Source organism: Bos taurus, chromosome X (assembly GCF_002263795.3).
Source record: "Bos taurus isolate L1 Dominette 01449 registration number 42190680 breed Hereford chromosome X, ARS-UCD2.0, whole genome shotgun sequence".
In the NCBI taxonomy this organism is placed as follows: domain Eukaryota; kingdom Metazoa; phylum Chordata; class Mammalia; order Artiodactyla; family Bovidae; genus Bos; species Bos taurus.
The window spans coordinates 32,123,662-32,150,634 of NC_037357.1; the positions used below are offsets into that span (position 1 = coordinate 32,123,662).

At 43.7% G+C, this 26,973-nt stretch overlaps 1 protein-coding gene and 1 non-coding gene across 3 annotated transcripts in view; one reads left to right on the forward strand and one right to left on the reverse strand.

Moving 5' to 3' along the window:
• The window catches only part of TMEM185A (transmembrane protein 185A), a 41,821-nt gene extending 23,779 nt beyond the window's left edge, over window positions 1–18,042 (reverse strand). Inside the window, exon 1 of one of the 2 annotated variants that reach the window (NM_001206959.1) lies at window positions 17,858–17,981. In NM_001206959.1, the coding sequence (NP_001193888.1) occupies window positions 17,858–17,895 (38 nt within the window). In that variant the 5' untranslated portion in view covers window positions 17,896–17,981. Of the gene's footprint in view, window positions 1–17,857 lie in introns of both variants that reach the window. The other variant, XM_010821500.4, reaches the window with a different exon arrangement.
• TRNAY-AUA (transfer RNA tyrosine (anticodon AUA)) lies at window positions 10,052–10,123 on the forward strand. The gene has a single exon. It is a non-coding gene; the product is annotated as a tRNA-Tyr (tRNA).
• Window positions 18,043–26,973: the final 8,931 nt, after the last annotated feature.

The following is a 26,973-nucleotide window of genomic DNA, read 5'->3' on the forward strand; positions in this document are numbered from 1 at the left end:
TCAAGATTGCCAGGAGAAATATCAATAACCTCAGATATGCAGATGACACCACCCTTATGGCAGAAAGTGAAGAGGAACTCAAAAGCCTCTTGATGAAAGTGAAAAGTGGAGAGTGAAAAAGTTGGCTTAAAGCTCAACATTCAGAAAACAAAGATCATGGCATCTGGTCCCATCACTTCATGGGAAATAGATGGGGAAATAGTGGAAACACTGTCAGACTTTATTTTTCTGGGCTCCAAAATCACTGCAGATGGTGACTGCAGCCATGAAATTAAAAGATGCTTACTCCTTGGAAGGAAAGTTATGACCAACCTAGATAGCATATTCAAAAGCAGAGACATTACCAACAAAGGTTCGTCTAGTCAAGGCTATGGTTTTTCCTGTGATCACGTATGGATGTGAGAGTTGAACTGTGAAGAAGGTTGAGCGCCGAAGAATTGATGCTTTTGAACTGTGGTGTTGGAGAAGACTCTTGAGAGTCCCTTGGACTGCAAGGAGATCCAACTAGTCCATTCTAAAGGAGATCAGTCCTGGGTGTTCTTTGGAAGGAATGACGCTAAAGCTGAAACTCCAGTACTTTGGCCACCTCATGCGAAGAGTTGACTCATTGGAAAAGACCCTGATGCTGGGAGATATTGGGGGCAGGAGGAGAAGAGGACGACAGAGGATGAGATAGTTGCACAGGATCACCAATGCAATGGACACGAGTTTGAGTAGGCTCTAGGAGTTGGTGATGGACAGGGAAGCCTGGTGTGCTACAGTCCATGGGGTCACACAGAGTTGGACACGACTGAGCGACTGAACTGAACTGACTGATACATACATGCACTACTCTTGTATTATGAGAAACAACATAAGAAATTTCAATTGGAAAAAAGGGGGGAGATTTCAAGATGATATGACCCACAACTAGAGGAAAATAATAGAACGGGAAAGACTAGAGAGCTCTTCAAGAAAATTAGAGATACCAAGAAAACATTTCATGCAAAGATGGGTACAACAAAGGACAGAAACAGTATGGGTCTAACAGAAGCAGAAGAGATTAAGAAGAGGTGGCAAGAATACACAGAAGAACTATACAAAAAAGATCTTAATGACCCGGATAACCACAATGGTGTGATCACTCACCTAGAGTCAGACATCCTGGACTGCAAAGTCAAGAGGGCCTTAGGAAACATCACTATGAACAAAGCTAGTGGAGGTGATGGAATTCAATCTGAGCTATTTCAAATCCCAAAAGATGATGCTGTGAAAGTGCTGCACTCAATATGCCAGCAAATTTGGAAAACTCAGCAGTGGTCACAGGACTGGAAAAGTTCAGTTTTCATTCCAATCGCAAAATATGGAATGCCAAAGAATATTCAAAATGCCACACAGCTGCACTCATTTCACACGCTAGCAAGGTCATGCTCAAAATCCTCCAGCCTTGGCTTTGACAGTATGTGAACTGAGATCTTCCAGACGTACAAGCTGGATTTAGAAAAGGCAGAGGAACCAGAGATCAAATTGGCAATATTCGTTGGATCATAGAAAAAGCAAGAGAATTCCAGAAAAACATCTACTTCTGCTCCATTGACTATGATAAAGCCTTTGACTGTGTGGATCATGACAAACTGTGGAAAATTCTTAAAGAGATGGGAATACCAAACCACCCTACCTGCCTCCTGAGAAACCCGTATGCAGGTCAAGAAGCAACAGTTAGATCTGGACATGGATCAATGGACTGGTTCCAAATAGGGAAAGGAGTATGTCAAGGCTGTATACTGTCACCCTGGTTATTTAACTTATATGCAGAGTACATCATGGGAAATGCCGGTCTGGTTGAAGCACAAGGTGTATTCAAGATTGCCAGGAGAAATATCAATAACCTCAGATATGCAGATGACACCACCCCAATGGCAGAAAGCAAAGAGGAGCAAAAGAGCCTCTTGATGAAGGTGAAAAAGGAGAGTGAAAAAGCTGGCTTAAAACTCAACATTCAAAAAACTAGTATCATAGCATCTGGTCCCATCACTTCATGGCAAAATCACTGTAGACAGTGACTACAGATATGAAATTAAAAGATGCTTGCTCCTTGAAAGAAAGCTATGACCAACCTCAAAAGTGTATTAAACAGCAGAGACATTATTGATAAAGGTCTATATAATCAAAGCTATGGTTTTTTAAGTAGTCATGTATGGATGTGACAGTTGGACCATAAACAAGGCTGAACACTGAAGAATTCATACTTTTGAACTGTGGTGTTTGAGAAGACTCTTGAGAGTCCCTTGGACTGCAAGGAGATCAAACCAGTCAATCGTAAAGGAAATCAACCCTGAATACTCCTTGTAAGGATTGATACTGAAGCTGAAGCTCCAATACTTTGGGCACATGATGTGAAGAACGGACTCCTTGGAAAAGACCCTGATGCTGGGAACGATTGAAGGCAGGAGAAGAAGGGGACAACAGAGGATGAGATGGTTGGATGGCAACACCAACTCAATGGACATGACTTTGAGTAAGCTCTGGGAGATACTGAAGGACAGGGAAGCCTGGCATGCTGCAGTCCATGAGGTGGCAAAGAGTCAGACATGACTGAGCGACTGAATAACAACAACAAGGACCCACAAAATTTAGCTCAGAAGCTAACCTCCAAGAGTATAAACAACAGTGGGAGGACAATCAAATTTGGAGAGGTTTCTAACTAGAGTGTCTATACAGCCTTTTCTTAGAATATTACTAATACTTTCATAGCATTCTCTGCTACAAAACCAGGGTAATATGTACCTCATAAGGTGGCTGTGAATATAATATAATTAATATGAAAAGTGCTTTGTGTAAAGCATTAAACTGATGGTTCTCAAAATTTTTTGTATCAAGAATCTTTTACACTCTTAAAAGTGACTGAGGACTCTAAAGAGCTTTGTTTATATAGGTTATATGTTTGCTATTGCTATTTACTATATCAGATTTTAAAACATTATTCAAAATATTACTTCATAAAATTAAAAATAATAAACATATTAACATAAACAACATAATTTTAATGAAATCTTTTTCAAGACTGTAGAGTTTTGCAATGTTTTAAAATGCCTGACTTGACTGTGTGTCTATGGAATATATAAAAGCATAATGAGAAGTCCCTCAAAAGAAACACACTAGCACAGGCAGATGTGGACATGAGAGTCAAGAACACACAGGAGTAGGACCAGATTAGAGTCTGAGCTTCCCCTGCAACAGGTGAAGAGACCAGCCCAGTACTGGAGGGCATCCTGGGGTGGACGGTGACTCACAGTGAGGTAAAAGACACTGACAACTGAGATCAAAGAAAAACATTATTCTTATATTTTTACTTGTTCTGTAGTTGCTTCTGGATTTTTTCTTTTTTCCTTTTTTTCCCCTCTGTTGCTGTAGTTGTTGATTTTAATAGTACTATTAAATCTATTTACACTTTTGAGAATATTTTTGCTAATCACACCTTTTATTTCCTTTAAATACATCTGCATCTATGATGGTCTCTTACGATTTTGAGGGTTTTTTCTTTTTTAATTTTTTAAAATTTATTATTTTTCTACATATATTCTTTTGTTGCTTTTCTAATTCTTTTCCTGTCATATTTATTCTTTAATATATACAAATCTCCTTTATCTACCTCTAACTTCGCTTTTCTATTCTTTCTTTTCTTTTTCTCACCATGTTTATCAGTCTGTTTTGCTTTCATTGCTTTATTCCCCAGTTGGCATATTGCTTTGGCTTTGTTTTCCAGCTTATGCTCTAATTAGTTTTGTTTTCACCTGTTGGATATCATTTTTACTTTCCTTTGCTCACCAGGTCAATCTCTTCTACTTTCTTTCTTTCTTTTTTTTTTTTGGACTGTTTTGGTTTTGTTTATATCTGTATATGTGTGTGTATATATATTCCATTATTTTTGTTAGTATTTGTCTGATTTTGTATTTGCCAATTGTCTGGGGTTTGCATTTTGTTTCTTGTTTTAATCCCCTTTAATGCCATAACAAACCACCTGTGGAATCTCTGTTCACTGGCCAGAGATCAGGCCCTGAGCTTTTGGAGTGTGAGCACTGACAAGACTCTAGACTACCAGAAAATTTCTAACCCAGGGAGTATTAATTAGTGAGAACTCCCACAAAGGCCTCCACCTGTATACAAGACCTGGCAGTACCCAACTACTGGCAGAACGCAATACAGTACGACTCATCCAAACAACAAAGACAAAAACACAAACCCGATCACCAGCAAACAGGATTAGCACCTCATACAGCCCTGACCACCAGAGGAAAAAAAAAACTTACCTTCTCTCACCAGAGCACAAGCACAAGTCACACCCAACAGAAGCCTACACAAACCACTGAATCAACCTTACCCACCAAGGACATAAACCAAGAGGAAGGAGGAATTTGACCTCAAAATCTGAGAAAAGGAGATCTCAAACACAATACATTAAAAAAAAGAAAAAAGAAAAGGCGGAGAAGTATGGTGCAAACGAAGGAACAAACTAGAAACAGACAAGACTAACTAAACAAAGAGTAAATAGGCAAACTACCTGAAAAAGAATTCAGAATAATGATAGCAAAGATATTTCAAAACCTTGAAAATAGAATGGAGAAAATGTAAGAAGTGATCAACACGAATAAACAATTGCCAAGGACACAGAAGAAATAAAGATTAAGCAAACAGTGATGAATAACTCAATTATTGAAATTAAAAATACTCTGGATGGAACCAATACATTAATGGAAGCAGAAGAATGGATAAGTGAGCTAGAACATAGAATGATGGAAATAACTGCTGAAGAACACAATAATGGAAAAAGAATGAAAAGAATTGAGGATAGCCTCAGAGTTCTCTGGGACAACATTAAATGCAAGAACTTTCAACAGTCAAGTGGGCCTTAGAGAAGCATCACTACTAACAAAGCTAGTGCAGGTGATGGAATTCCAGCTGAGCTATTTCAAATCCTAAAAGATGATGCTGTGAAAGTGCTGCACTCAATATGTCAGCAAATTTGGAAAACTCAGCAGTGGCCACAGGAGTGCAAAAAAGTCAGTTTCATTCCAATCCCAAAGAAAGGCAATGCCAAAGAATGTTCAAACTACTACACAATTGCACTCATCTAACATGCTCACAAGGTAATGCTCAAAATTCTCCAACCTAGGCTTCAACAGTATGTGAACTGAGAACTTCTAGACATACAAGCTGGATTTAGAAAAGGCAGAGGAAGCAGAGATCAACTTGCCAACATCCATTAGCTCATAGAAAAAGCAAAAGAATTCCAAAAAAAACCCATCTGCTTCATTGACTAAACTAAAGCCTTTGTGTGGATCACAACAAACTGTGGAAAATTCTCAAATAGATGGGAATACCAGACCACCTTACTTGCCTCCTGAGAAACCTGTATGCAGGTCAAGAAGCAACAGTTACATCCAAACATGGAAAAATGGACTGGTTCCAAATTGGGAAAGGAGTGTGTCAAGGATGTATACTGTCACCCTGCTTATTTAACTTATATGCAGAGTACATTGTGAGAAATGCCGGGCTGGGTGAAGCACAAGCTGGAATCAAGATTGCCGGGAGAAATATCAATAACCTGAGATATGCAGATGACACCACCCTTATGGCAGAAAATGAAGAAGAACTAAAGAGCCTCTTGATGAAGTGAAAGAGGAGAGTGAAAAAGTTGGCTTAAAATTCAACATTTAAAAAACTAAGATTATGGCATCCAGTCCCATTACTTCATGGCAAATAGATGGGGAAACAATGGAAACAGTGACAGACTATTTTCTTGGGCTCCAGAATCACTGCAGATGGTGACTGCAGCCATGAAATTAAAAGACACTTGCGCCTTGGAAGAAAAGCTATGACAAACCTAGACAGCATATTAAAAAGCAGAGACATTACTTTGCCGACAATGATCCGTATAGTCAAATCTATGGTTTTTCCAGTAGTTATGTATGGATGTTAGAGTTGGACCATAAAGAAGGATGAGTGTTGAAGAATTGATGCTTTTGAACTGTGGTGTTGGAGAAGACTGTTGAGACTGCAAAGAGATCAAACCAGTCAATCCAAAGGAAATCAATCCTGAATATTCTTGGAAGTACTGATTCTGAAGCTCCAATACTTTGGCCACCTGATGCAAAGAGCTGACTCATTGGAAAAGACCCTGATGCTGGGAAAGATTGAAGGCAGGAGAAGAAGGCAATGACAGGACGAGATAGTTGGATGGCATCACTGACTCAATGGACATGAATTTGAGCAAGCTCAGGCAGATGGTGAAGGACAGGGAAGCCTGGCATGTTGCAGTCTACGGGGTGGCAAAGAGTCAGCTATGATTGAGCAACTGAACAAGAAAACCAAGGGAATAAGATAGATAGCTCAGAGATAAACCCACACATCTATGGGTACCTTAGTTTTGACAAAGAAGGCAGGAATATACAATGGAGCAAAGATAGTCTCTTCAATAAGTGGTGCTGGTAAAATTGGACAGCTACATGTAAAAGAATGAAATTATAACCCTTCCTAACACCATCCACAAAGATAGCCTCAAAATTAATTAAAGACCTAAATGTAAGACCAGAAACTATAAAACTCCTAAAGGAAACATAGGCAGAAAACTCTATGACATAAATCACAACAAGATCCTCTATGACCCACCTCCTAGAATAATGGAAATAAAACAAAAACAAACAAGTGGGACCTCATTAAACTTAAAAGCTTTTGCAAAGCAAACTATAAACAAGATGAAAAGTCAACCCTCAGAGTGGGAAAAAATAATAGCAAATGAAACAACTAACAAAGGATTAATTTTAAAATATATAAGTAGTTCATACAAGTCAACACCAGGAAAAAAAAAAAACCCAATCAAAAAAATGGGCAAAAAAACCTAAACAGACATTTCTCCAAAGAAGACATACAGATGGCTAATAAACACATGAAATGCTGCTCAACATTGCTCATTGTTAGAGAAATGCAAGTAAAAACTACAATGAGACATTACCTCACACTGGTCAGAATGACCATCATCAAAAAAATCTACAAACAATACATTCTGGAGAGGGTGTGGAGAAAAGGGAACCCTCTTGCACTATTGGTGGAAATGCAAATAGATACAGCCACTATGGAGAATAGTATGGAGATTCCTTAAAAAACTAGGAATAAAACCACCATGACTCAGTAATCCCACTACTAGGCATATACCCCGAGGAAACCAAAACTGAAAAAGACACGCGTAACCCAATGTTCACTGCAGCTCTAGTTACAATAGCTAGGACATGGAAGCAACCTAGACGTCCATCAACAGATGAAAGGATAAAGAAGTTGTTGTACATATACAGAATGGAATATTTATTCAGCCATAAAAAGGACCACATTTGAGTCAGTTCTAATGAGGTGGATGAATCTAGAGCCTATCATACAGAGTGAAGTAAGTCAGAAAGAGAAACACATATACCATGGCACCCCACTCCAGTACTCTTGCCTGGAAAATCCCATGGACGGAGGAGCCTGGTAGGCTGCAGTCCATGGGGTCGCCAGGAGTCGGACACGACTGAGCGACTTCACTTTGACTTTTCACTTTCATGTATTGGAGGAGGAAATGGCAACCCACTCCAGTGTTTTTGCCTGGAGAATCCCAGGGACGGGGGAGCCTAGTGGGCTGCCGTCTATGGGGTAGCGCAGAGTCGGACACGACTGAAGCGACTTAGCAGCAGCAGCAGCAACACATATATATGGAATCTAGAAAGATGGTATTGATGAACCTATTTGCAGATCAGCTATGGAGACACAGACATTGAGAACAGACTTATGGACACACCTGGGTTGGGGAAGGAGAGTGGGAGGTATGGAGAGAGTAACATGGAAACATATATTATCATATGTAAATAGATAGCCAATGGGAATTTGCTGTGTGACTCAGGGAACTCCAACCAGGGCTGGATAACAACCTAGAGCAGTGGGATGGGGAGGGAGGTGGGAAGGATGTTCAAGTGGGAGTGGACATAGGTAAGCCTATGGCTGATTCATGTTTCTCTTTGGTAAAAACCAATGCAATACTGTAAAGCAATTATCCTTCAAATAAAATTTTTTTAAAAATCAGAAAAAATAAAATGTTTGGCTTCATAGCAGATACCTAGATTATAATATTTATGTCTGCATTCATTCTGTTGACGTTGTCTGGGTTCAAGCATGTGAAGAAGAGCTGATGTCACAGATATGTCATCAGAAAAAAACTGAGTATTTTAATTGGTCTTTGAGACAATGGTGGATTTTTTTTTCTTCAGTAGGACACCAAAACTCAATAAGTGGTGGTTCCTTGATGTGGAGTCTGAAACACCATCAATAAACTTTTTTTCTTGACCATGCTGCAAGGCTTACAAGATCTTAGTTCCCCAAGTAGGATCTGAACCCGTGCCCTTAGCAATGAAACACAGAGTCCTAACCACAAGGGAATTTCTTCAGTGAACTTTTTATAGTCTGCTACATTAAAATACACTGGTCTCTCTTGCACTTTGAATGAATCTTTTATCCTTGCATGATTTTAACTCCATATAGGTCAACCAGAAAATATTAGTGCACTGAGTAATGAAGATCTTTAAATGCTGACACATTTCACTATATTATAGCAACAAAAAAAGCACATTAGTTGTTATCACAACCTATTTTATCAGAAGGGCTTCCCTGGTGGCTCAGATGGTGAAGAATCTGCCTGCAATGCAGGAGACTGGGGTTCGATCCCAGGGTAGGGAAGATCCCCTGGAGAAGGAAATGGCAACCCACTCCAGTATTCTTGCCTAGAGAATTCCATGGACTATAGTCCATGGGGTCACAAAGAGTTGGACACGACTGAGCAACTTTCACTTTCACTTTTCCTGGCACCAGCTTGATTTGTGCTCAGGTGCCAGCAGTTTACTCACCAGAGTGAAATGGCAACCCAGCGAAAGCTGTCTTCATATTATTATGAAAATAGTTCTGACCTTGCAGATCCCTGGCAAGTTTCTCAAGGCCCCAAGGGGGTCTGTGAAAAACAGTTTGATAACTCCTGCACTAAATATATGTTAGTTATGATTATTCATGCTCAGAAACAAGGAGAGAGGCCTTTACAAGCCGCCACCCAGGGAGAGCGCTACAAGTGCAAGATGCCAAGAGAAGAATGATGTTCCTAGACTTCAGAAAAGAAAAGGGTTTGAGGGAGATTCAAGAGCTAGTAGAAACACAAAGTTAGCAGGTGAGAGAACTTTTTCTCTCTGATAGCACAGGGGGATATCACACAATCTAGAAAATCAGAACCAATTTGTCAACCAAAGCCCTCAGCTACATATATCAGTACCAGAAACAATGGACTGGAAAACAGAAAGGATTTTTAAAAGAAAAAAGTGGATTAGAACATTAACAAATGCAAGGACAATGACAAACACAAGGTTCTTAGGTAAATTAGATAACACGTGGAGGCAAAAATTTTCCAAAGGAGTTTCAGACTATAAACAAAAAAATAAATGAGGTGGGGGAGAGTAAACCCTGTAAGCTAAATACATTATCTTCCCTAAAAGAGTTCTATTACTTAATATACTAATGCATATATATGGAATTTAGAAAGATGGTAACAATAACCCGGTGTACGAGACAGCAAAAGAGACACTGATGTATAGAACAGTCTTATGGACTCTGTGGGAGAGGGAGAGGGTGGGAAGATTTGGGAGAATGGCAATGAAACATGTAAAATATCATGTAGGAAACGAGTTGCCAGTCCAGGTTCGATGCACGATGCTGGATGCTTGGGGCTGGTGCACTGGGACGGCCCAGAGGGATGGTATGGGGAGGGGGGAGGGAGGAGGGTTCGGGATGGGGAACACATGTATACCTGTGGCGGATTCATTTTGATATTTGGCAAAACTAATACAATTATGTAAAGTTTAAAAATAAAATAAAATTAGAAAAAAATAAATAAATTCAGTAGCTGTAAGGCAAAAAAAAAAAAAAGAAAGAGTAGTGGAAATAATGAAAATTAAAATGTTGGAAAAGTATTTAATAATTTTTGACATAATTTAAGGGATATTAGACTTCCCTGGTGGCTCAGATGGTAAAGCGTCTGCCTATAATGCAGGAGACCCGGGTTCGATCCCTGGGTCGGGAAGATCCTCTGGAGAAGGAAATGGCAACCCACTCCCGCACTCTTGCCTGGAAAATTGCATGGACGGAGGAGCCTGGCGAGCTACAGTCCATGGGGTTGCAAAGAGTCGGACACGACTGAGGGACTTCACTTTTACTTTTCAAAGGGATATTAAGAGCTCTGGGTCTATTACATGAAAAACTAAAAATATCAAGGAAAAAAGGTGACCTTACAAGAGGACAAATAATAATTTATAATAACAAATAATAACAAAATATAACTTCTTCAAATACTGTTGTTAGAAAAATCTAAAGAGGATGAAGTGTTGTGGTATCGGTTTTCTATTGTAGCCATACAAAATTAGCACCAACTTAGTGGCTTAAAAAGCACAAACAGTATCTTTACAGTTTTGAATGTCAAAAGTCTGAAATGGTCTGACTGGATGAAAATCAAGGTGTCACCAGGGTTCTGAGCCTCCTGGAGGCTCTATGAGAGAATGTTTCCCTGTCTTACCAGCTTCAAGAGGCTGCTTCCCAGGTGGCTCTAGTGAAAACAACCTGCCTGCCAATGTGGGAGACATAAAAGATGCAGGTTCGATCCCTGGGTCAGGAAGATCCCCTGGAGAAGGGCATGGCAACCCACTCTAGTGTTTTGCCTGGAGAATCCCATGGACAGAGGAGCCTGATGGGCTACAGCCCATAGGGTTGCAGAGTTAGACACGACTGAAGCGACTTAGCACATGCACACACAGAAGCTGTTTCAGACCTGGCTAGTAACCCCCAGCTCCAGTTTCAAAGATCCAGCACTCTTCCCCACACTGACTCACTCTGACTTCCTCTTCTGCCTCCCTCTTCTACATTTAAGACCTCGGATAATGGGCCCAGCCAGAAAATCCTGAATAATCTCCCCTATTTTCAGGTCAGCTGATTAGCAACCATAATTCCAGCTGTTACCTTAATTTCCCTTTACTGTGTAATGGAATGTGTTTTGAAGTTCCAAGGATTAGGATGTGGGCATATTTGGGGGACAGGTGTCATCATTCTGCTATCACAGGCCTAAAATAAGAAAGATCAATAATTTTAAGGGAAAAAAGCAAAGAAGCCAAAATATGGAAATAATAAAAGTAGAAGTAGAAATGTGGAACCAAAATGAAATCAATAAGTAACATGAATAGCTGGCTCTTTGAAAAAACAAACAACTCCAGAGTCAATCAAATAAAACAAATTAATACCATCAGAAATTATAAAATGTTGAATTTATACACGTTTTTAACTGGGAAGAAAAAGAAGAGTATCTCAACAATACCAATACATTTAAACCCATGTGAAAAATACGACTGCCTATTAAATAGGAAATTTCAAAGCTGATTGGCAGGAAGAGATTATGACACAGCAGTAACACAGTGATAAGAAAGTTTACTTTTTTAAAAAAGTCTAAACTTTGGAAGGTGAAAGATTCAGGAGATGGATGATGGTGACAGTTGCACAACAATGTAAACAGACTTAATGCCACTGACCTGAACAGATAAATACTGTTAAAACAGTATGTTTTATATCCTGTGACTTTTACCACGATAAAAAAAAAAATCATTAAAAATAAAAAAAAGCCTAAACTAGTATGAGTTACTTTTCAAGAAACTTTCAGACCAGAATCCAAGTATAAAAACAGACTGCTCAATTCTCTACCAATCAGCAAATGGAGGTTCCAGTGGATATTCTGGCATCGAACCACCACTTCCTCAATTTCACTCTTCCAATTACACCCTAAAAATGGATTTACTACACTCTCATCTGAATCTGTAATGTCAATACAAGATCACTAAGTAGAGTCACATGAGTCAAACTACAAAGCTAGCATCCTCTCTGAAATGTACACGGAGCTCTCTGCTTAAGGCTCAAATCCCCTCTCTCCACCTTGGAGCGAGGGGAAAAGGATTTAGGGACGGAGGGAATATACCAAATAAAGAGATGACACTGTGAGTATAAAGTTCTAGTATTTTGTTTTCTACAAGTCAAAAGAATGCAACTGAACTCATAGTTTTCTCCAGTGAAAGCCGCTGGCTTTACCTGAAGCAGGCACACATACATGCTCTGGGTGACACATCCCTGTTAGCATCTGTCTATAACTTCAGAGAATGGCTCCAATTGACAAGCTGCTGACACTCTCCCAACATTTTAAAGGAACTGCACCTCTTACACTGAGCAGAACCTTACAAAATTTAGTCATTTACTGGCAACACACAAAAGCCAAATAAAAGCAAATGACTTTTGAGGAGGACTAGATAGAACCCAGGACTGTGGGAACTGTTTCCCAGCTTTGTGGTTGTGGGGTGGGGGTCACTCTCTCCACACTAGGTTGCTCATATATCCACTCATTAAGATAAGGGGATAAGAAAGTGCCTGTAAATGATGAATTTTACCTCTAGTATGGCCAAAGAAACCAGTTGTAACAAGCTCACTTAGCAATCATTTTACTCACTATTAGGTAATAGGTGACAAAGTACAAATCGTCAGTTATAAAGAGCCTATCTCCAGAGTTCAGGGATTTCATCTTAAATTCTAGTCTCCTTGTACAGGCATGACCTATGATCTAGCAACGCAAATGGAAACCCCAAGCTCAATATTGGGAAGCTTCACTTCCAAAGTCCTAGGAAACTATCTAAAACGGCTCCAATCCACTGTCTCTCCCCTATAACAGAGTTCCCAATGGCTCATCTCTCTCTGTACCCAACAATCTGCACATTTATCGAGCCCCTCACCATCCTGCTCTTCAAAGAACTAGTACCCAAGAAAAATGTGTGTGTAATTAGCAAGTAATGGGAATGATATTTTCGAAACCAGAAATTCTGCATTCAAGTGAGACTGTTCTCATTTAAACAGTCCCCCTGGGAGGCAGGGCATTAATCTCACTTGACTGCTCAAGTCATCTTTGGACCTTTCCTCCTGGACTTGCCTTGAGAACCCACAGTCTGTTCTTTTGAATACCCTCAATGGTGCCAAATCTTCATTGACAGTGGATTTTTGGAAATGGCCAAAAGTCAGTCAGAGCTAAGTTTGGTGAATAGGAAATGTGATCAAACTAGGTGGCACTATTTTGGTTAAACAATTGTATATGATTATAAAGCAGTGAGATAGATTTTCTTAGATGATTTGCTTCAAAGGAAAATTTCAGATGAGTAACAAGGGGTATGAGCAATGCAACAGGTATATATTTACCTTTTCCCTAAGTAACTTCTTTGAAAGATAACACTCATTTGGATGTGTCAGCTCAAACACAAGGTTTGCTTTGTTTAATTACCACTCATAAATAGAAGGCTCCTTAGTATATTGGACCTACTGTGCCATGGTTGGGGTGGGGGGCATGTCACTAAATTAGAGGGGGGGGGCATGCATGGTCTACCCAAAAGCAAAGGCTTCAGAAGGAGACCAACCTCTTAGAATCCTGACTTGGCCCCTTGTTGCCTGTGTGGCTTTAGGGAAGTCACAAGCTAAGACTCTACAAAACAAGGCTGATATCAAACTCACAGGGCTGCTATAAAGATTCAAGATAATGGGTACAGAGCACTGACTTTGTGCCTGGCACGTGGTAGGTGTTGCATAAGTCATAGCTATTATTAATAATAACCTCACTATAATCAACAGGGTTTTCTTACTATAGGTAATTTGAGATGACAGAACGACAGATAAACAGACATTTGGGAGGTTAGGAGTTCATTAACAGTACCAACATACACTCACCACTGATGCATCATTAAAAAAAAAAAAAAAACAAACAGTAATGTGCCAAAAATATTTACAGGAATTGTGAGCACTATGTAGATACAGTATTTTAAAATCACATGATGGGCGTTGTCTGCAATGTCCCTACCACACTGACCTTTCACCACTGTCTTAACACACCAGGCCTTCCCATGACCCTGCACCTCTGCATACTTCATCCCTCCTAAGATACTCTCCCTGCCCTCTGGTCTGACAAAAGCCTATAATTCTATTCTTCAGGACCAGGCTGTGGAACCCTCCCTATTGAGCTAGACAGAATTCGTGGCTCTGCCCCTCATGTTCCCACAGCATATGGTTCTTAGGTTCCTGTCCCTGGAATGCTTCATCCTGTGTGAATTTTAATCTGTTTCCATTTCTGCTTCTTTTGCTGGGCTTGAGGAGCGTGGTGAGGGACCACATCCCATTCACAACTGTACTCTGAGCACCCAGCACATCTCTGGCATGCAGCAGGAACCAGGGAGATGTTTGATGAAGGAATGCTTTACATGTACTTTACAAACACCTCTTAAAGGCCAGGCAGCTCCCTTTTGTTAATTACCAGCAAGCCTTAACCTCTGTAACTAAAAAGAAGCTCATGATCAACCAGTTCTGAGCCAGATGCAACTAGGCAGAAGGTCAGCTGGCAGTCCTGCACATCTGAGTGTTGACAGCTGTGAATCATTCTGTCTGTGCCACTTCCCAGAGCGTTGGCAATACAGCAGCAGATTCAGACTCACCAAGATCAAAAGGCTGGAAAGGAGATTTGGAGTCATGGCCCCTGCCTTGACTATTGACAGTGACTATTCCTGTGACACACACAATATGCAAAGTCAAGGCAGCCACAGTCTGCTTGGTGTCACGGTGTTCCCAGCTCTCTGATGGAAGGGCTGCATTCTGAAGGAGGGAAGGGGGTGAGAAGAAAGAGAACCAGGCCGCAGACCATGAGGAAGACAGTGACTCTACAGAGTGAGTTGTTCATTCATTCATCCATCCCTCCCACAAACACTTTCTGAGTCAGGTAGGCAGGCTACCATAATGCACAGAGTCAAGTGCCTGCCCTGACAGAGCTACATTTGTCTTTTCACGGGGCAGACAGGCATTAATCACACAAGCACACAGACAAACACAAGGGTCCAGAGGAGTGCATGGAGGAGGAGCACAGCACTCTATGCACAGGGGTACAAACAGGGCTCAGTGGGCTGGTTGGGGAAGGCAGAAAAGCTGCCCTCAGCAAGCAACAAGTGAGCTGAGACCTCAAAGAGAAACAGGAGTTCACTAGGTCAGGAGGAGAGGGGAACATTCCCAACAAAGAGAACAGTGTGTGCCAAGGTGCTGGGCTAGGAGGCAGGTGTGGAATGGGCTCTGAATCCCAGGCAGGGGGCAAAGCTGGAGGCCCTGGCACAGCCCTCAGCTTGCTTTGAGCTCTCTGGCAGGTCCTCCTTGGCATGAAGCAAGACTAAAAATGACAGAACAGTGTCAAAAACAAGGTATGCCCGTGAGACATAACACACTGCCAGCTGAAAACTGGCAGCTGCCAACGTGAGCTGGCCACTGTCTCAGCAGTCTCCACCGTGAGGAAACACTGCTCACTTCCACTGACCCACCACACCTTTACACTTCCCAGGGAGTTGTGCATCTCAATCCTGGGAGAACTAAAGGGCTGACAAATATGGTGATGTTTACTATAAACCTGTTTAGATAGCTGGTGCATGTGTGTGTGCTAAGTCGCTTTAGTTGTGTCTGACTCTTTGTGACCCCATGGACTGTAGCCCGCCAGACTCCTCTGTCCATGGGGATTGTCCAGGCAAGAACACTGAACTAGGTGGCTATTTCCTCCTCCAGGGGATCTTTCAAACCCAGGGCTCGAACCTACGTCTCTTAGGTCTCCTGCCTTGGCAGGCATGTTCTTTACCACTAGTGCCACCTGGGAAGCCTTTAGATAGCTGGTATTTGATTATAATTTTCATGTGCAAATTTTGGGGGGCAAGGGGAGAAGCTACCGAAAAAAGTGGTTAAGGACGTTATCTGTGCAGCATGGTTTTGCTTTGCCAACTGTTAGTTCCATCACTCCAGGCAGCTCTTTGTAGCTTTAGAATGCTCTTGTCACCTGGCAAAATTGTCCTGGAGCTTTCTATTTGTAAAGCGCTTTGCAATCAATCATTAAATTGGCCTCCCTATTCTGCTACCAATAAAACAGATAAGTGAGTGGCCCAAGGACACAAAACAATTCAGATCTTATCGTTCTCATCACCATCACCAAACAGTGTAGCTACACAAGGCCTATTCAACTCTGCTATCCCGGAGATCAACCCTAACCCCTACCTAGGAGCAGCAGAGGAAGGCGGTGCATGTAGTCAGTTCTCTGCTACTTGCTCTCAACAAGCTCCTCTATGCAGAGCATCTTGAAGGCCAACAGTGATAATGACTGCACTGGGATGGGCACACTGGCACTTCAGACTAGACAGAAGATGAACAGGACAGTGCTCAAAGAGGAGTAAGAGCACTCAGGAAGTCACAGTGGCTTGCAGCTTAAAACGTCACCATCCCTAAGGAGATGGCACTCCCAACACACACACACTCATCCTCTATCTCTCCCCCAAGACTTCCCTGCATCCCCCACAAGCAGCCTGGACAGTGGTCTCTCCTGGGCTGCCACAGTACAACACTGCTGCTGCTGCTTCTAAGTCGCTTCAGTCGTGTCCGACTCTGTGCGACCCCACAGATGGCAGCCCACCAGGCTCCCCCGTCCTTGGGATTCTCCAGGAAGAATACTGGAGTGGGTTGCCATTTCCTTCTCCAATGCATGAAAGTGAAAAGTCAAAGTGAAGTCGCTCAGTCGTGTTCGACTCTTCGCGACCCCATGGACTGCAGCCTACCAGGCTCCTCCGTCCATGGGATTTGCCAGGCAAGAGTACTGGAGTGGGGTGCCATTGCCTTCTCCGTACAACACTGCACACTGCCATAAATCGTCTATTTCCCTGCCCTTCTCCATTCCCATGGGCCCTCCCAGTATCTGAAGCTCCCAGCCCAGGACCCAGCATAGGAAAGGTTCATCAAATGCGTGGCTTCCAACCAGCAAATATGAGAGACAGGGCACTCTCTTCACAGGGCAATGGACTTAAGAGATCAGCTAGACCAACTCCTTATTTTTCACATGAGCAGAAAATCCCCCAGTTACATATGGCCTGGTCTTTGGGCTCAGTTTAGTTCCACATTTTACAAGTGGCTCCTGTGTGTGTCAGACACAGCAGGGGCCTGTTGGGAATAGAGAATTGAGTAGGAGACCATCTCTGCTTTAGGGAGTTCACAGTCTGAGGACGTAAAAGAGTTACAGAACACTTGGGCAAGTAGTGCAAGGAGAGACGCTCGATTCCTTAGCCTGAGTGCCTTCCATCCTGTCCACTCGCTAGTCCCCATCTGGGAAACAGAACAGCAATATCTACTTCCTGCAAATAAACATATAATCAAGACTGATGAGACAACACGCATGGAAAATTGTCAGGTTTACCCCCCAGAAAGCATTATGTAAGGTCCCGCCATACCCTGACACGGACTCCAAGGATTCAACAGTATTTCAGATATCAGTTCCACAAAGAAGCAAACAAGCGAGGTTTGGGCAAACGTCCAAGGCAAACCTCAAGGGCTGGGAGGAACTGGAGGAAACAGCTGGGGTGGGGGGTAGGGGTGTCGGGTCAAGTGAAGCGGCCCTGGCCCGGCGAACGGAGGCAGGCAGTGGGTGCCAGAAGATGGAGTGGTGAGAGGGAAGTCGGGACATCAACAAGGGAGGGCGAGCGGAGGGGCGCGGGGTTCCGGCAGGGCTGGGGCCGCGGCCGGGAGGTTCTAGAAGGGACGGTGGGCCGGAGGTTGAATGTAGCGGACGCGGGAGGAGCAGCGGGTCGGCGCCGAGGCCGATCGGTTTTCCGAGGCTCGGGCAGGCCCCGTCGCCCACCGCGGCATCACGGCCGCCGCGCCTCCCCAAGCCGTGCGGGCGGCGCCTCACCTCGGGTTGAAGTCCTGGAAAAGGCCCCTCAGGTTCATGGCGGAGAACTCACGGCGGCGTCCTCCTCCTCCTCCTCCCCCCGCCCCCCCGAGCAGCACGGTCTGCGCGTTACAGCGGGTACATGGTGCCAGCGCTGGCCGCGTAGCCGTCGTCGCCGCCGCCGCCTCCCGGAGAAACCTGAGTTGCACCTCCCTCCCCTCCTTCCGGGCTTCCGTAAGGCCGCTGCGCATGCGCCCTGAGCCCCGCCCCGCCGGCCCGAGGAGCGCGGTGGGCAATGCGCGACGCCGGTGTCCCCGCTCCCGGCGCGCGAAGGTCCCGGCCCTCGGCCCCGCACCGGGCTAAAGAGACGGCGGGGACAACGGAGGCCGGAGGGACAGGGGACCCGGGGGAGGGCGCGGAGAACCAAACAGGGTGCTGACTCTGCGCAGGCCCACGGGGAGGGAGCGGTCCGCCCGGGAGTCCCGCGGGGTGGTCTTCGCGGACCCCTGACACCTTGGCCCGCGCTGCCTTCTGGAGGTTTCCCTCAGCGAGAACTGAGCCTTGAGGGTAGTGACTCCAGGAATCACATTGCATTTTGGCGATCTCCTCCCAGGCTTCACCTGTCAAACGTGTCAATGACCGCTTCTCAACTTCCCTCCCAAGGCCCACGTCAGCGCAAGGAGATATGCTGGCCGTCCCAAACTCAGGCTACCCCGCTCCAGAGTCATCCGCCCTCCCTACGGCCTTCCCCTCCTCAGTTGCCTCTCTGCGTTGGCAGTAGACCTAATCACCGGCTTGGTTGCAAGGTGGGGTGCCCAAACTGGAAATCTGGAAGTTATCCTGGCTTTGCTAACCTAGTTCAAAGTCTCCTTGGCTCCTGCCTAGACTCTGTGGTCACGTCCCACCTGGCCCAGCTCTTCCTGCACTATGAGCCATCCTATTTATAACTGCCGGGTTCATTTTCCTTGGGCAAGTCAACATCTTTGAGCCTCATTTTTTTCTCCTCTGCAAAATGGAGATAATAAAACCTACTTCCTAAACTTGGCAAGACTCGGTGAGATAGCATGCATAACACACTGCCTGGTGCACACTCGGTGCTCTGAGAACACTGTTGCTATCTGGTGCTTCTGCAGGGGCCTCTCTTCAAGGAGTCTGTTAACTTTTGGAATTAGCAGAACAAGCTCAAGCAGGTGGCCTAGTCTACCTTCTTCACTTCCCCGCTGATACGAGTTTTCCATGGGCACAGGAATACCTTAGACATTAGTCTCCTATCATTATGGGTAATAGTTATACTTTGTTACAATTGCAGTTTCTCAAATGGCAGTTTTATAGGACTTAGCCCTGGAGGCAGCATGAGAATATCACAATTATGAGAGTCATACTTTGCTATGATGTATTACTTTTCTTTTGAGAACTTGCAAAACATTTCACAAGTGGTAATTAGGCTTCCCAAACCCATTAGGGAGTGGGTATTATTATATGACCTGTTTTTAAGGATGAGTAACCTGAATCAAGTTTGTTAGCTGCCGAAGCACCAGAGGACTGTCCTAGAGTTTGAGTCTATCTCACCAGCCCATCCTTCCAGTGGAGTCCTTTGTCTATCCCTGAGGAGGTTCTCAATGAGCATAGAAATACAGAAGGGAAAGCTGAGGCACAGAAAAGCTTGTATAATGTGCCCTGAGCTGCCCAGCAATGAAGGATGTAGGACTTGGAGTTCCTGACAAACCTGAAGCCCACACTCTGCAAAAAAAAAAAAAGAGATACTTGCCAGTGACCAGATTGGCCAGCACCACTTCCTTACTAGTGGCCTCACTCCAAACAGGCATTAAGAGTGAGATTGTTGGTCAGTTAAGACACTTGAGTACCAGGTACTGTTGCCCTTTCAAGAGATTCATGGACAGAGACCAAACAGGCTGCTCAGACTCCAGAGACTTGAGAGCAGGCACTACTTTAGTGAGGTCCCAGAGAATCTCAGAGCTGAGCCACTGCTCTGTAGGCCGGCAGTACCCCCCACATCCAAGATGATCAGCCTGTGGGGGCTGCCTAGCCTGGGGGAACAGGATGCCAATGCACAAACAACTGTCACTGTATTCTTTTGTCCTGACAAGCCAAATTACCAAGGGAGCATAAAGGCCTGTCTGTGAGGACATATAGGAAAAATTCGACTATCCAAGCCTCCCATCCTGAACCTTTGAGAAGTGGAGGTGCCTGCACTGCCTCAACTTCACTGGTGGCCCTGCCATGTATTTTCCTGGAGCTCCCATGGAAATAAGATTCAGAGCATCCAGGTGACCCTCTTGTCTCTTTCCAACAAGCACAAAAGACTCTGCTGCCAATCTGCTGCTCACCTCAGACCCCTCACTCAGTGTCTGACCCTGTGCAGCAGCCCAAAGCTTCAGTGGCCTGTGTGGACAAATCCATGAGTGACCCGAGCATTGAGGAAAGCCCCTGAGCCATGCAAAGGATGACACCTTCATCATCTCTAGCCAGCCTGGACTGTCTACCACATTTTAGGGCCACCTTACTTAGAGGCTGCCAATAATATTCATACAAAGGCCTGAAATGGTTCTGGGTTGAAAAGGCATGAACCCCAAGTAAACCAGAAAGCATATCCATGTGGCTTTGGAGTGGACACGTGTTACTGGGTTCAAGAAACTTCAGTGTATATATGGACCATAGTTTTAAAGACCACCTTGGATTTATGCTACCCTTCGGATAAGTAGGTGACTTTTCCAATTCAGCATTCACATTGACTCCAATGTGGTGAGTGGAAGGTGGGCTTCTGCAGAGCAGGGCCCTAAAAGGAGCCAATGATGCCTTCAGACACTCTGGTCATGGAAGACCTGGGTCAGGGAACAAAATAGTTGTTGCCCAGCTGTCCGTGCCACCAGGGCTGCTCCCCCAGGCCACCACAGTGGCAGAATGAAGGGAACACAGAGGACTTAGACTGGTGTCACTGTCCCTCCAATGCAGAGAGGGATAGCTAGGAACCAATGCCAGGCCTGCTGGGGAACAGCACCTGCCCCAGGGTTCCTGGGGGACCTACTTGAGAGCTTCTTCAGCCAGGCTGGCCCTTGTTGTTGTTGTTCAGTCCTTCAGTTGTGTCTGACTCTTTGTGACCCATGGACTGCAGTATGCCAGACTTCCCTGTTCTTCATGTCCTGGAGTCTGCTCAAATTAATGTCCATTGAGTTGATGATGCCATCAAACCATCTCATCCTCTACCACCCTCTTCTACTCCTGCCCTCAATCTTTCCCAGCATCAGGGTCTTTTCCAATGAATTGGCCCTTCGCATCAGGTGGCCAAAGTATTGGCGCTTCAGCATCAGTCCTTCCAAGGAATATTCAGGGTTGATCTCCTTTAGGATTGACTGGTTTGATCTCCTTGCTGTCCAGGCGACTCTCAAGAGTCTTCTCCAGCATCACAGTTCAAAAGCATCTCTTTTTTTGGCATTCAGCCTTTTATATGGTCCAACTCTCACATCCATACATGAGTACTGGAAAAATCACATATTTGACTAGACAGACCTTTTTAGGCACAGTGACGGCTCTGCTTTTTAATATGCTGTCTAGGTTTGACATAGCTTTTCTTTCGAAGGAACAAGTGTCTTAATTTCATGCCTGAGGTCACCATTTGCAGTGATTTTGGAACCCAGAAAAATAAAGTCTGTCACTGTTTCCATGGTTTCCCCATCTATTTGCCATGAAGTGATGGGAACAGATGCCATGATCTTAGTTTTCTGTTGAGATTTAAGCCAACTTTTTCACTCTCCTCTACCTTCATCCAGAGGCTCTTTAGTTCCTCTTCATTTTCTGCTATTAGAGTGGTATCATCTGCTTATCCGAGGTTGTTATTTCTCCCAGAAATCTTGATTCCAGCTTGTGCTTCATCCAGCCTGGCATTTCCCATGATGTACTCTGCATACAGGTTAAATAAGTAGGGTGACAATACACAGCCTTGACATACTCCTTTCCCAATTTGGAACCAGTCAATTGTTCCATATTCAGATCTAACTGTTACTTCTTGACCTGCATACAGGTTTCTCAGGAGGCAGGTAAGGTGGTCTGGTATTCCCATCTCTTTAAGAATTTTCCACAGTTTGTTGTGATCCACACAAAGTCTTTAGTGTAGTCAATGAACCAGAAGTACATGTTTTTCTGGAATTTTCTTGCTTTCTCCATAATCCAACAGAAGTTGGCAATTTTGTCTCTCATTTCTCTGCCTTTCCTCAGTCCATCTTGAACATCTGGAAGTTCTTGGTTCACGTACTGTTGAAGCCTAGCTTGAAGGATTTTGAGCGTTGCATTGCTAGCACGTGAAGTGAGTACAATTGTGTGGTAGTTTGAACATGCTTTGACATTGCCCTTCTTTGGGATTGGAACGAAAACTGATCTTTTCCAGTCCTGTGGTCACTGCTGAGTTTTCCCAATTGGCTGCCATATTGAGTCCAGGACTTTCACAGCATCATCTTTTCGGATTTGAAATAGCTCAGCTGGAATGGGAAAAATAAGAGATCTCTTCAAGAAAATTAGAGATTTTTCATGCAAAGACAGGCACAATAAAGGACAGAAACAGTATGGACCTAATAGAAGCAGAAGAGATTAAGAGGTAGCAAGAATACACAGAAGATCTATTAAAAAAAAAAAAAAATCTTAATGACCCAGATAATCACTAGGGTGTGATCACTCACTTAGAGCCAGACATCCTGAAGTGCAAAGTCAAGTGGGCCTTAGGGAGAATTACTACAAACAAAGCTAACAGATGTGATGGGATTCCAGCTGAGCTACTTTAAATCCTAAAAGATAATGCTCTAAAAGTGCTTCACTCAATATGCCAGCAAATTTGAAAACTCATCAGTGGTCACAGGATTGGAAAAGATCAGTTTTTATTCCAATCTCAAAGAAGGGCAATGGCAAAGCATGTTCACACTACCACACAATTGCACTCATTTCACCTACCAGCAAAGTAATGTTCAAAATTTTCTAAGCTGGCTTCAACAATATGTGAGCTGAGAACTTCCAGATGTACAAGCTGGATTTAGAAAAGGCAGAGGAATGAGATATCAAATTACCAACATCCATTGGGTCATAGAAAAAGCAAGAGAATTACAGAAAAATATGTACTTCTGCTTCATTGACTACACTAAAGACTTTGACTGTGTGGATCACAACAAACTGTGGAAAATTCTTAAAGAGATGGGAATACCAGACCACCTGAAATGCCTCCTGAGAAACCTGTATGCAGGTCAAGAAGCAACAGTTAGATCTGAATATGGAACAATGGACTGGTTCCAAATTGGGAGAGAAGTGTTTCAAGGCTGTATATTGTCACCCTGCTTATTTAACTTATATGCAGAGTACATCATGGTAAATGCCAGGCTGGATGAATCACAAGCTGGAATCAAGACTGCTGGGAGAAATATCAATAACCTCAGATATGCAGATGCCACCATGCTTATGTCAGAAGGTGAAGAGGAACTAAAAACCCTCTTGATGAAGGTGAAAGAGGAGAGTGAAAAAGCTGGCTTAAAACTCAACAGAAAACTAAGATCATGACATCTGGTCCCATAACTTCATGGCAAATAGATGGGAAAACAATGGAAACAATGACAGACTTTTAATTTGGGGGGCAGATTGTGACTGCAGTCATGAAATTAAAAGACACTTGTTCCTTTGAAGAAAAGCTATGATAAACCTAGATAGCATATTAAAATAGCAGAGATATTACTTTGCTGACAAAGATCCATATAGTCAAATATATGATTTTTCCAGTAGTCATATATGGATGTGAGAGTTGAACCATAAAGAAGGCTGAATGGCAAAAAATTTATGCTTTTGAACTGTGGGTTGGAGAAGACGCTTGAAAGTCCCTGGGACTGTAAAGAGATCAAACCAGTCAATCCTAAAGGAAATCAGTCCTGAATTTTTATTGTAAAGACTGATACTGAGACTGAAGCTCCAATACTTTGGCCACCTGATGTGAAGAGCTAACTCATTGGAAAAGACCCTGATGCTTGGCAAGATTGAAGGCAGGAGGAGAAGGTGATGACAGAGGAGGAGATGGTTGGATGGCATCACCGACTCAATGGACATGAGTTTGAGCAAGCTCCAGGTGATAGTGAAGGACAGGAAAGTCTGTCACGCTGCAGTCCATGGGGTGGCAAAGAGTCGGATACGACTGATCGACTGAACAACAACAGTGGGAATTCCATCACCCTTACTAGCTTTGTCCATGGCAATGCTTCTTAAAGTTCACTTGACTTTACATCCCAGATGTCTTTCTCCAGCTGAGTGGTCACACCATCCTGGTTATCTGGGTCATTAAGACCTTTTTTTGTACAGGTCTGTGTATTCTTGCCACCTCTTCTTAATCTCTTTTGTTTCTGTTAGGTCCTTTCTGTTTCTGTCCTTTGTTGTGTCCATCTTTGCATGAAATTTTCCCTTGATATCTCCAGTTTTCTTGAAGAGATCTCTAGTCTTTCCCATTCTACTGTTTTCCTCTATTTCTTTGCACTGTTCACTTAAGAAGTCTTTCTTATCTCTTCTTGCTACTCTCGAGAACTCTGCATTCAGTTGGGTATATCTTTCCCTTTCTCCTCTGCCTTTCACTTGTCTTCTTTTATCAGCTATTTGTAAAGCCTCCTCAAACAACCACTCTGCCTTCTTACATTTCTTTTTCTTTGGGATTATTTTAGTCATCACTTCCTGTACAATAATGGAAACAAACCTTTGTCAATAATTCTTCAGGCACTGGCTACCAGACCTAGTCACTTGAATCTATTTGTCACCTTCACTGTATAATCATAAGGGATTTGATTTAGGTCATACCTGAATTGCCTAGTGGTTTTGCCTACTTTCTTCAGTTTAAGTCTGAATTTGGCAATAAGGAGTCCATGATCTGAGCCACAGTCAGCTCCATGTTTTGCTTTTGCTGACTGTATAGAGCTGCTCCATCTTCAGCTGCAAATAATATAATCAATCTGATTTCGATATTGATCATCTGGTTATGTTCAGGTGTAGAATCATATCTTGTGTTGTTGAAAGAGGGTATCCATATGACGTGCTTTCTCCTGACAAATCTCTGTTCACGTTTGTCCTGCTTCATTTTGTACTCCAAGGCCAAACTTGCCTGTTACTCCAGGCATCTCTTGACTTCCTACTTTTGCATTCCAATTCCTTATGATGAAAAGGACATCTTTCTTTGATATTAGTTCTGGAAGGTCTTGTAGGTCTTCATAGAACTGTTGACTTCAGCTTCTTTAGCTTGAGTGGTTGGGGCGTGAATTGTATTACTGTACTGGCCCTCTCGACCTGAAATTCTGCACTCTTGAGTTCCTGAAAGGGCTCATCCTGAATGCCACCAATGAGAAAATCCCTGGAGTCCCCAAGACTTCACTTATATGATGCACCCCCCACATCCATGCCCACTTCCAGAGAGGACCCTTTGTTTCTGGCTCCTTTAGCTAGACTCTGTAAGTGCCTAGTCTCTTGTGCCCTGAGAGCTCCCTGGCAGAGGCTGGGTTTGGGGGCTTGAGGAGCTCAGGGAGGGGCTTCCATTCTGCTTGAACTTTGCCCCCCTCCCCCACTACATCTTCCTTCAGAGATCAGAAGGGCCACCCCTTGCTGGGAGGAGTCCCTTAGGATTAGCATACTGCTGCTGCTGGGACAAGAAGGAGGGGTGTGTCCAGGCCTCTCTGGCCCTCTTGTCACTTGTCCCTGGGAGCCAGTGGATGAACACCTCTCCTGGAGCAAGCTACCCACTAAAGCAAGCAGGGACCATTTCCTGTTGTAAGGTCAAGTAGGGAGGCTGTGTCTGGGCCTCTAGGGCCACCAGTATGTCCCTGTGGCTTCTGCTGTGGACCTCTCTTGCCACCAGAGACTCCAGGAAAGTGTTCCAGGTAGGGAGGGAGGCTTTTGGGCCTCTGACAAGCACCACTTGGAACAGTCAAGCAGCTGTAGACATTTGTCAGATGGATAGATTGCTCTGTCACAGTCTCCCATCTACAGTGGGATCCTGCCACCTCCTAAAATGTTTTCTCCAGCCCCATGCATGGTGCTCCACCCTGCCCTGACCTCTCTGCATTCTAAGGGGGTGGTGCTCTCACCAAATTCTGTGTCCTGACAGCTCAGCCTCCCTGCAGCCCCTTAGGTTATAGGTGCTCAGGAAATGAATTTGGGAGTCCAAGCTACACAAGAGCCATGCTAGCAAGCAGTTTCCCCACACCCTAGACCTCACCCTGGGTCCCCCACCTCTGTCAGAACCATGATCTCTGCTTTCTAAGTTTCCAGTAGCTACAGGCATTATCTGTGGGCAGCTGCCCTCTCATTCTCCCAGGGCATGGACATGCTGAAGCTTTTTGAATCTTATTATAGAACAAGTTAAACCATGTTTGCACAGACATGAGATAGGTCATCCATTTGATAACATTTTAACTGAAAAGAGAAAAATATGCATCAAGCAATGCATAAATAGATCCTTAGACATACATAGATGTGGGAATATTAAAATGTGGGGGAAGGTACATCTTGAATACTCAGTAAAAATAGCCCCTTGTCACTGAGCAGCAACTCTGGGTCAGCCACTTCATATGCAGGTAACACCTTGTATCGTATTTGTTAGGATTTGAATTATATCCGCAAAAGGTATGCTGAAATCTTCATGCCCATAGCTACCAGGGGAACTGAAGGGGAAATAGGGCCTGTGTAGATATAGTCACATTAAGATGAGGTCGTTAGACTGGGCCTAATCCCATAGTTTTCATTCCAATCCCAAAGAAAGGCAATGCCAAAGAATTCTCAAACTACTGCACAATTGCACTTATCTCACACACTGGTAAAGTAATGCTCAAAATTCTCCAAGCAAGGCTTCAACAGTATGTGAACCGTGAACTTCCAGATGTTCAAGCTGGATTTGGAAAAGGCAGAGGAACCAGAGATCAAATTGCCAACATCCTCTGGATCATTGAAAAAGCAAGAGAGTGCCAGAAAAACATCTGTTTCTGCTTTATTGACTATGCCAATGCCTTTGACTGTGTGGATCACAACAAACTGTGGAAAATTCTGAAAGAGATGGGAATACTAGACCACCTGGCCTGTCTCTTGAGAAATCTGTATGCAAGTCAGGAAGCACCAGTTAG